This window comes from Lactuca serriola, chromosome 6 (assembly GCF_051521515.1).
Source record: "Lactuca serriola cultivar US96UC23 chromosome 6, Lser_US96UC23_V15, whole genome shotgun sequence".
NCBI lineage: Eukaryota > Viridiplantae > Streptophyta > Magnoliopsida > Asterales > Asteraceae > Lactuca > Lactuca serriola.
Window position 1 is genome coordinate 21563558 of NC_136413.1, and position 11586 is coordinate 21575143.

At 29.2% G+C, this 11586-nt stretch overlaps 1 protein-coding gene across 1 annotated transcript; it reads left to right on the top strand.

The window, feature by feature from the left end:
• The first annotated feature begins 1404 nt into the window (after window positions 1-1404).
• On the top strand, window positions 1405-2856 carry LOC145059561 (uncharacterized). Its single transcript, XM_079007398.1, has 2 exons — window positions 1405-1600; window positions 2123-2856. Exons 1-2 carry the CDS (start codon window positions 1405-1407, stop codon window positions 2854-2856), a joined length of 930 nt encoding a protein of 309 aa, XP_078863524.1.
• Window positions 2857-11586: the final 8730 nt, after the last annotated feature.

Genomic DNA, 11586 nt, shown 5'->3' on the forward strand with positions numbered 1-11586 from the left:
ACACTTGCCACGTCGTGGCAACCTTGTTCCACGTCGTGGGCTCTGACAGTTTTGGGGTTTCGCGCCCCGAACTTCAGAAATTCATAACTTTCGCATACGAACTCCGTTTTCGACGTTCTTTATATCGCCGCGAAGGTGAGATTATGCTCTACAACTCTCGTTTAGACTCCATTGGCTAATTTTGACTTTATTTTTAATATATTATAAGTATATTACTTATATATTATCTTTAGTAGGCCGGGACAGGAAAACTCCGTTCGAAATTCATAACTCCTTCATCTGAACTCCGATTCCGTCTGTCTTTCCGTCGTTGCACTACTATCAATGAGATCTTCAATTCTCATTTAGATCACTAAGGATAGATATCTATCTACCTTAAATTCACTATTTACGTCGCGCTGGGTCGTGCCGGTTCTGTCGCGAAACTTCGACAGGTCATAACTTCTTCGTTATAACTCGGATTTCGGCATTCCTTATATCTCCGGAATCCTTGTTTCGACCACTACAACTTTATGAAAAGATATCGGGCTTATCTCACACTTTAATTTTGACGCTTATTTTTATTCTTAACTAATCAAACCACATAATTAAGCAATTAAGCACAAAACACATAATATTCAAATAATACACTTTTATTATTTCAAAACGGGTTACAAAGGTTAACCTAGACTATTACATTGCTAAAAATGGCAATCCCGGAGACACATGCGTTACAATATAGTTTTTCCAAAAGATTCATTTGGTAGACATTTTTCATGTGATTTTTTTATTCGTAAATTAAAAAATGGTGATTTTTATGATAGAAAATGGTTAGTGTATTCAAAAGAGCTTGATAAGGTTTTTTGTTTTTGTTGTAAGCTTTTTAAAACAATTCGAACTAAAAGTAATTTGGCAACCGAAGGAATTAAAGATTAGAAGCATCTTAGTGAAACATTAAAACAGCATGAAAATAGTTCTGACCATATGATTAATTTAAGAACATGTACTGAAACACGAATTAGGTTAAATAAAAATGAAACAATTGACAAAGAAATTCAAGAAATGATAAAAAAAGATACCGAACATTAGAAAGAAGTTATGGTTAGAATTATTTCTGTTGTAAAATGTTTAGCAAAAAATAACTTGGCTTTTCGTGGTACAAATGAAAAAATTTATGAAAACTCAAATGACAATTTTTTAAGTGTAATTGAATCGATTGCGGAGTGGGATCCGGTAATGAAAGAACATTTTCGAATGATTAAAGACAAAGAAACACATAATCATTATCTTAGTCATAAAATTCAAAATGAATTAATTGAAATGTTAGCATCCGAGGGTAAAAGTGCAATTATTAAAAAAATAAAAAATGCAAAATATTTTTCTGTTATTCTTGATTGCACTTCGGATGCAAGTCACCAAGAACAAATGACTTTGATTATAAGATGTGTAGATTTGGAAAGTGTTCCGTTAAAAGTAGAAGAGTTTTTTTTAGAGTTTTTAGTTGTAGAAGATACATCCGGTTTAGGTCTTTTTAATGTTTTACAAGATGCCCTAAAATCTCTTGATTTGGATATTAACTATGTTCGTGGTCAAGGGTATGATAATGGGGCGAATATGAAAGGTAAACACCAAGGTGTTCAAAAACGGTTGCTTGATATAAATAATAGAGCTTTTTATATGCCTTGTGGATGTCATAGTTTAAATTTAGTTTTGTGTGATATGACAAATTCTTGTCAAAAAGCAAAAACTTTTTTTGGTACATGTCAAACAATTTATAATGTTTTTTCTAATTCAACAAAAAGATGGAGTGTCTTACTTGAGTTTATAGACGATCTAACACTTAAATCATTATCAGCTACTCGTTGGGAAAGTCATATTGAATGTGTTAAAATAAAAACACAATTTTCTCAAATAAGAAAAGCTTTAAAAAAATTATCTATAATAAGTGATAATGGACAAGTGTGTAGAGATGTTGATTCACTAGTAAATGGTGAATTTTCTAGTTTTGAATTTATTTTAAGTTTAGTTATATGGTATGAAATTTTGTACAAAATTAATTTGGTAAGTAAAAAGTTACAATCCAAAGAAATACTTATTGATGTTGCTGTAAAAAATTTAGAGGGATTAATTAATTATTTTGAAGGATATAGGGAAAATGGGTTTGACTTTGCTATTAGTGAAGCAAAAGAAATAGCAAATAGTGTTAAAGTTAAACCCGAATTTACTCAAAAACGCAATTCTAAAAGAAAAAAAAAACAATTTGATGAAATCCCAAATCCCGAAAGAGAACATCAATCTTCTCAAGAAGCATTTAAAAGAGATTATTTTATTATTCTTGTAGATATGGCTCTTGTTCAATTGAAAAGTAGATTTGAACAAATGCAATATTTTGAATCTATATTTGTTTTTTTGTTTGATGGTTCCAAATTAGTTTCTTTAGATGATGATGAATTAAAAAAATATTGTTTAAATCTTGAGTCCAATTTGAAAAATGGTGAAGATTATGATATTGATGGAGATGGTTTATTCATTGAGTTACAAATTTTGCAGAAAATGTTGCCGGGTGAAGCTTACAAAAGTGAAAGTCCTTGGACATCTATTCAAATAATGGAGTATGCAAGAAGAATGTATATGTTCCCTAATGTGTTGGTTGCTTATAGGATATTGTTGACGGTGCCGGTTACGGTTGCTTCCGCGGAAAGAAGTTTTTCAAAATTGAAACTTTTGAAATCGTATCTCCGAAGTACCATGAGTCAAGAAAGATTGAATGGATTAGCAATTTTAAGTATTGAAAGTGATTTTTTACAAAATATTGATTATTGTAAAATAAGAGATGTTTTTGCTTCAAAAAATGCACGAAGACATCGTTTTAGGTGATTTTAATTTGTATGTTTTGTTTGTATTATTTGTTTGATTATAAAAATTATTGCATTTTTTTATTATATTTTTTATATAAATGTTTTTGTTATTGTACGGTACACATATAAGGGCATAATTTTTTTATCTCGCCCCGGGTAGTAAAAAACATTGGACCGGCCCTGCTTCTAGATCTGAGCTTATTAGGGGTTCTTTAAGCATAAAGGTGCCAACTTTATGAGGTATTGGGTCTCATGCATGCATTAAGTCACTTATTAAGTCCTTCTTAAGCTTAAGAGTTTCATTTAGTCATGCATGAACGTAACGTTTGCAACTTTACGTGATTATCCAGCTCAGGGAAGTCAGATCTGTGTTTTGGGATCAATGTCTTAGCGGATTAAGAAGTAAATTGAGTTTGGGCTGAATTGAAACATCCCTAAAATACAGACCAAAGATTTATTTTTAAAAATAATTATAATAAAACCATAAGTCATCCATCATCATAAATAAAATCATAAATCGTGTATCTCAAAATATCATGTCAAAATACTGTATCAAAATCATATGAGAAAATATCACAGTCTAAACATCCCATGCTGAAACTGTGGTGTGTGCCATGCGATCATCCCGAGCCCTTCCCCTTGCTAGTGGAAGTGTCTGAAACCAGAACTGAAAACTGTAAGCACAAAGCTTAGTGAGTCTCCCTACTACCACATACCATACACATATCACATAACATACTATTGGATAAGGTGTCTAAGTCCATAACTATATCTGGTATGTACTTGACCCGACCCAGCATGGTCCATTTGGGTTGCATGGCATCATGCATTTGGATAGACTAAAATGAGAGAAATAACACTTAAGGTTTATTAATATATTATAAGTTCTAATATATTAATAGTATTATTTAATTAGTATTGATTAAGAATTAATTTTGAATTAATTAAGTGATCAAAATATGACTAATTAAATATATGGGTTGATTATGTAAATCATCCGTACTTGTTTAGTGGACTAGATGCTCCATGGATTATCAAGTTGGGCTAAGGTCCATAGGATGCTCCATGGATGCTCTATGGGAGTTACAAACACATGGGTCATGGAAATGAAGATTCATGTCACATTAGGTTTACATGGTGTAACCCTAGATGTGACACACTATATAAAGAACATGTTATCCACCAAAAATCGGCTACACTAAGAAAAGGAGAGTGCTAGGCCGATTTTGAGTGTTATACATTCTCTCTAAGGTTATTCCAAAGCACTTGGTGTTGTGTGAAACATTTGAGCCATCACACTTGGGGTGCTAGACTCTCAAGGTTTTCAAGGAATCAAATCAACTACAAGTGTAACATCCCAAAAATACAGTCTAAAATATTTTGTTTTAACATTATTAAAAACCACAACATCAAATGTTATATATGATCAATATTGAATTTCTTCTCCATGCAATTCTGAAAGAACAAGATACATTACTCGTTAGTATTACCAGTTAAACAAATATAGTTGTTGTTAACAAACATTCTCAAAAGACATTCTAACAGAATGCATATATATAAATAAATTCTAACAAAATACATTACAGAATGCACTTAAATCATAGTCTTTTTTTCTATATGCATAAACATTCTAAAACATGTATAAATGTATTATGTTAGAATGCATATATATCTTTACTATCTTATAAAAGAAATCTAACTATTTCTAAAAATAGATTGATTATAATAATAATATTTTTTAAAATGTCCAAATGATGAAGCTGATAGTACAAGTAACCATTAATAAAATAATATTAAATTTTAACCACATTTTGAATTCAAATATTTTTCATCAAATCTCCTTATATTTCTCAGCAATTTGATATGGTTCCCTCAAATCCCGGATTCATTCAAATTTTGAGCCCTTTTAGATATCCTTAAATTTAGCATATTGATTTAAATATCCCTCCAATTGCATATACCTCTTTGTTCTCTCCTCTGCTATAAAGTCCACCGTCCAGGAACAAAAAATGACTTCATCTCCCATCTTCCACTATCCCCAACCACCGGTTCTATGACACTGCTTTCTGACGTCTTTCTTTCCAAAAACGACTTCACCACAGGAACCCTGAATTACTTTTGGAAGCTCATCATCTTCTCATTCTCTATCTTTTTTCTCTCAACTGGCATTTAGAGTTTTGATTTGTCATATGTGACGCTGTCCACCGTGGCCATGACATTTTTTGATCGTTTTTACACCGTCGCTTCCAGTCAAACCCAACCAATCCCAAATGTCGGCCTGATTGATACACACTTTTGTCGTTTTCATGGTTATGCCTTCATATTTTATGTCGTCTTGACCAGTTTTTTTTTATCGGTTATTTGATGTATCATGTAACAAATAACATCATAGTTTGATTATTTTGTCTTCGACATGTATTTTTTTTGTAACATAACCTTTTTGTAGAGGAAACATATCACCGAAAGAATTTACACGCCCTGCCGCTTTGCACGGGTACGCTGCTAGTGTATATATATATATATATATATATATATATATATATATATATATAAATTCTAACATAGTATATATAAAACGGACTTCCATTATAAAGAGAACAAATGAAGAAAAATTACAACTATAGATTTCATGTTTGGAGCATCGGTGTAGCACCTAACATATTTACAATAGCAAAGCATAATGAAGTTGTTCCAACTCGCAACAGCTGCACCAATAAACTTGAATACTTTATTGCATAACAAATTATGCCTATTGGCCATATATTTTGTAAATAAGATTTAAAATTAGCAATGTGATGGCTAGAATAAGCATATGGTATGAAAAGAATCAGTAATATCAAGTGTTGTAAAAATTGGTCTAGGCGGCCGATTAATCGGGGATTAATCGCTAGGCGGTCTTTAACCGAAAAGGATTAAGGCTAATCGGTTAGCTTAATCGGTTTTGGTCAAAGGGGGTTAAAATCGGAACTAGACGGTTCTAATCGGTCCTAGGCGGCTTAATCGGCCAAATTTTCAAAATTTCAGATTTTCAAATTTTTAAAAATTAAACCAAAATTTTCAAAATTCAAAAGTTCATAGTATTCTAATGTTCAACTAATATATAAAAAAAAATTAATTTTTTTTTTAAAGTTTTTCTCCAGAATTTCTATGTTTTCAAATATACAAATACCCAAATTTACTTCTTTTCTTAAGATATATTAAAATTTGAATAATTTTTTTTATTAATTGGATGATAAATTGTTGTGCTTGTTAAACTTATTATTAAAATCTTATGCGTATTTATTTATATTCTTACATTTAAAGTTAGATTTATAAATTTTTGAATAATTTTCTTAATAATTAACGGTCCCCGATTAATCCTCGTCTAGCCAATTAATCCCTAGACCCTAGTCTACCGACTAGCTAACATCTAACGTTTTCTGCAACCTTGGTAATATCAGTTCAAATTAACATCTTTGAGAGTGGCATAAGCCCTTCAAGCCTATAATTCCATAACCTCTATTCCACCACCATGTTTTGGTTTTGCGAGTCTAGTTATCTCTTCATCCAGTAATATTGATGACTGCCAGTTGGGAATAAATTGATAAATACAAATGAAAAAAACATTAGACAACCTTAAAACATGAACAAAATTTTGATGACTAATCATAATTCAAAAGTTGGTATTTGAAACTAATATGAAGGCATATCAAGTATCATAGTGCAAAAACCGGTAACAATACTAGTATTAGTGTAACAAAAACATCAATACATTTCCAAGCTAATAAATCTACCTACGCGTCACAAATTTTAGATTTTTTTAGTAAGTTACAAACACAATTACCTTAATATACTCTAATTTTAGCTTGAAACTATAATGAAAATAATTGAAAAACATCCCTCGAGTACCCTCATAAAAGTATGTATTCTCTCATGCTTCAAATTAACTAAGTAAAAACAATAAATATAAACATCAAACTAAATCCTTAGCATCATTGTGTTTCTAGGCATTGAGATATCACCGACTTGAAAAGTAATAAAGGCATCTACTATGATAAATGAATTTTTTTTGCCATATGTTACATTTTTATTGATTTGGTCACATGTCATTTTGTGGTTATTTTTCAATTAAAATTTTTCCACATGACATTTTATGTTTTTTTGTAATTATATTAAATTCCACATAATATTTAAATGTAATAATTACAATAAATGTAATAATAAATGCATATAAATTTCAATAACTGATTTTCCTTCTAATTTCAAAATTTATAAATTAAATTTTCATTAGTTTCCTTTGTTATTTTATCTATATTTTTTTAAATTTAAAGAGAAAAAAATATTTTGATTTTAATAATTCAATATTTTTCTAATTTTTCTTATAAATTCAAACGTTTCAAATGTTTAAAATTTTTATATTTAGTTTTTTTAAATAAACTCATATAATATATGAGTCTTAGACCTAATTCGAAATATATGAGCGTGTTATACGTTGAGTTCACCAATGGGCAGCAGATAGGCATGTGAATATTTAGTTTTCCTAGGCACCATATATGATCCATGGTTCAAATTTTATACTTCTTTACGCCACGCCTACATCAGGTTATATTTGGGCTAAATTTTATGGGCCTACATCATATATAGTATTAATAACTGAACTAAATTTATGCCCTCAATTTTTTGATACCCTTGTCCTTAGCCCAATTCGTCGAGAGAGAGAAAAAAAGTGTTTTTTTTATACATATATCTAATACCTTGACAAAATTCTGTAAATTAAATAGACATTGCATCTATACAATCCGGCAGAATGATATTAGCTCGTACGAGTGAAATAATTATTTTGACCGGTAAAATAATTTATTTATTTTATTACTTCAGGTCTATAATTACATGAAATAAAATAAATATTACATGAAAGATTTGATATGATTTATTAGTTATAAGGGGGTAAAAAGATACTAAAATGAATTTGCAAACCTTAGATTTTATAAAATAATGAATGATTCAATAATTACTAGCTTCATAAAGAAGAGCATAAAGGTTGATGAAAATAATTGGGGTAAAAGTTTAATATACCAAAAGATTGTCGCAAGTTATCAACCAAGTTAAGTCATTGATTGATGACTCATGTTCCCGCAAATGACCACTTATTTGCTTTTTGATTGTTCAAACTCTAAAGCACATGGTACTAAGTATAAGTCCAAAGTAATCTTGAGTTCTTGGCTACCTTGCTTCGTCTCTTCTTTTAACACACTAAATATAATAAAATTTAAAAAATGAGAAATCAATAAATAAACCAGTTATTAATAACAAAATAATTAGATGCAAATGTTAGAGAACATTATGCTTGTTTATTTTCTGAAATTCTACGATTAAAATTATAATTAGATTTCTTATTGTTGTTAATTGATGAAGGGCAAGTTGTATAAAAACACTAAGCTTACATAAAATTTGATTTTGACATTGTGTTTTTTTTTTTCCAGTTAAGTCATTAAGTTTAATTTTTTATTACAAATTTAACCAATAAACCGGTTTGTTTCAACTATTTCATGCTTTTTATTTGTCATTTTATGTTTTTTTTATTTGTTGACCGTGCAAAAAGCTGATGTGGTTTTCATATATGATGCTAGTTGACAAACATTTGAGTTAAATTGAACTCTTACATAGATTTATACTCACTTTTCTGTATTTATTCTTCTTTTATTCTTTCAAGACATCATAATTTTATACAATGACTTTCCAAAGTCGTCCAAATGGTTTATTATCTCATAGTGATGTAAACAAGACACTAAATTTTTTCTTTAAAAGAGGTTATTGTGATGAATCTAGTTGGTCTTGATTACACCAATACATCAAATAAACTACTTAAATGACTTTGGAAAGCTATTGTATAAAATTAGAATGTTTTGAAAAAATTAAAAAAAATAAAAATAAAGAAATAAGGATAAATAAATACAAATCGACTTAAAATTTAATTTAATTCAAATATTTAACAACTAACATCACATATAAAAATAAAAAATTATATTTCACATTTATTTATTATTCAACAGAATAATCCAATGAGCCCCAGCAAGTGGGTCCACAAGCCCAGCCAAAACGGGTCGTCCCACCATTTCAAACCCTTTACGAATTTTGAGGCATTATAGGGGTATTCTTTTATTTCATTTTTATTAATGTAATATAATTGTTTTCTTATACATTCGAACGTCTTGGGATTTTAGCAATTATAAATAAGATGACTGTTATTAGGTTAATTATGTTTAAGTCACTTAGCTAACAAGGAGGTGTTAAAACTAACAACTAACTAAGAGATCATAAGTTTAATCCCACGGAGTGGAGAAAAAATAATTGTTTGCCATTCAAAAAAAGAAAAGTTATGCTTAAGTGTTACTAAACTTTATAAGATATTAATTTTTTTTTGATAAATTCTTTAAGAACATCGAATGATTAGTCAATTTTCCATTCTCTTTTTCTAAGTAAAGAACACATTGGACAAATCATGGAAGCTACATCGTACCTCTTTACTTACCAAGTTAATGCAAATTGGTAATCTATCCAAACGAATTCTCCAATACATAATATTGATTTTCCTAGATAGAAACCGATTCTACCTAGTAGCCATCTGACTATCTGGTAACAAAGCATCATCGACAATTTTTTTAGTATCACTAGCCATGAAACTACTAGAAGTTTCCATATTCCATGTCCACCTATCTTAAGACTCAAAGCCTCAAACTCATGAATCACGATAAAACTATAAAAAGTACGTATGCCGTGGAATGTTTGGTAGAAGCACCAAGATTGCATGATTAATTTTTTAATTTATTGAAACACTATAAAACTAAGTATTTATTTAAACATATGCTATGGATCACGTAAACTACGAAAGCACATAGGATTTTTGATATTTTGGAAAAATTTATAGTTTCATGTCATTAGCGAGGCTTGGAGTAAGGAAGGTGGGTCCTAGGACCCATATAATTTTTTTTAATTTATCTAAAATTTCTATAGAAAATTTTTAAGGATCTATCTTAAAAAATATTTAGGACCTACCTTACCAATAAAAATCTTTGAATTTATTTAGAAAAATATATATAAAAAAATTAATGAACCATATAGTTTTCTAGAATTCGTCACCGGTTCAACATCTATTTTACTTTGATCATGTGTCTTTTGACTCATCCATCCTTTTCCATTCAATTTTTTGCTCATGCATAAGGTATCATGATAAATATGAAGATAATCCCAAAATACTAGTTCAAGATTTTAGGTTACTCCAGAATGTTACCATAAGTTTAAGATATTAACAATAAAATAAAGATGAAATTCTACGCATAGAAACATTATAATTATTTTTCAAACTTAAACTAATTATATTTTAAATTCACAAAACATGAATATAATATGGTGTATCTATGAACTCTAAATATAATATAGCTTTGCTAGGTGTTGAGAATACTTTTACAAATTGATGCTTTTCTTGTTTTGATAGATCTTCCAAGAATAACGTTCACAAAAAGGATTTGGGAAAGTGCTTGTATTTGTATTCCATTTTGGCATGGGAAAATTTAGTGAAAACAGTCGTTAACGAAAATTCTCATTACAAAGTAGGTATAATTATGAACCATATATTTTTCTTTTTGTTCTTTTAAAGCTTTATTTTTAAATATACTTAAGGTAATAAGTTTTATTCTATTCAATAAACAGTCATATTAATATAAAAATCAATTTTTTTTTTCAAAAATTTAAGTTGTATACAAAGATTAATATAGCGACATTAAAAAGATACCATTCATTAGTGCATTCGGTACTAAAAATAGGTAATTGTAGATCGATGTTGATGTAAGATTGTAGATCTATCATGTCACTTGTCAACCTATTAATTATCTATTTTAAATTTTAAATTTTAAATTTTCCACACTAATTACATTAAATTAATAACTGATTATCCATTTTAAATTAAAATTTTTTTTTTCACTTTAATTATATTAAATTAATAACATTATATTAAAAAATAAAACTAAATTAATACATAATATAAGGTGATATAACTTCACGTATTTATTTAAATCAATGATTATAATTTTATATAACTAAAAAATATCTATTAAGTAATAATTTATTTAAATTAATTGATTAATAATTTTGATTTTTTAATATGAAAGTTTAATTAATTTTATAACCATGGTGCCTACGGGTTATAAACTGGTTTATAAATTAATATGAATGTCTATTTGTATCAGATAAGATTTTATGAATTTTTGTATATTTAATTTCTTCTTTCGAAAAAGTAAAGATATAAAAGACAATAAAACAAAAACAGGAATGTGATCATACAAGTGGTGTAGCATCCATAAATTTTAGGTAAAATTTAAACATTTCAAAATCATCCATTATTTACAAATTGTTTTCAAAATAATCTAATAATAGAGTTTTCCCAGAAATCACAACATGAAAAACGAGGAGGTGCACGATCGAGCATTCGTCTTTCCGCAATCAACTAAAGTACCTGAAACCAAATTCACAATTGTAAGGTCAAAGCTTAGTGAGTCTTCCCCAAAATACCACCACACAAATATAACCAATAACAGCATGCATAATGAGCCTTCAGCCTGACTGGATCATCTCAGGGCCTTCAGCCTATCTGGACTGCTCTTGAGCCTTCGACATTACTGGACCACCTCGCAGGGCCTATAGCCTATCCGGACCACTCGTCGGGCCTTTAACCTGGACCGCCTCGTAGGGCCTACAGTCTATCTGGATCGCC

What these genes read in the sequence shown, in the direction of transcription:
- LOC145059561 (XM_079007398.1), top strand. Translation starts at nt 1,405, where the DNA reads ATGACTTTGATTATAAGATGTGTAGATTTGGAAAGTGTTCCGTTAAAA. An exon ending in TAATGGGGCGAATATGAAAG is followed by an intron (nt 1,601 to 2,122) that starts GTAAACACCAAG and finishes ATTATTTTGAAG; the next exon opens with GATATAGGGAAAATGGGTTT.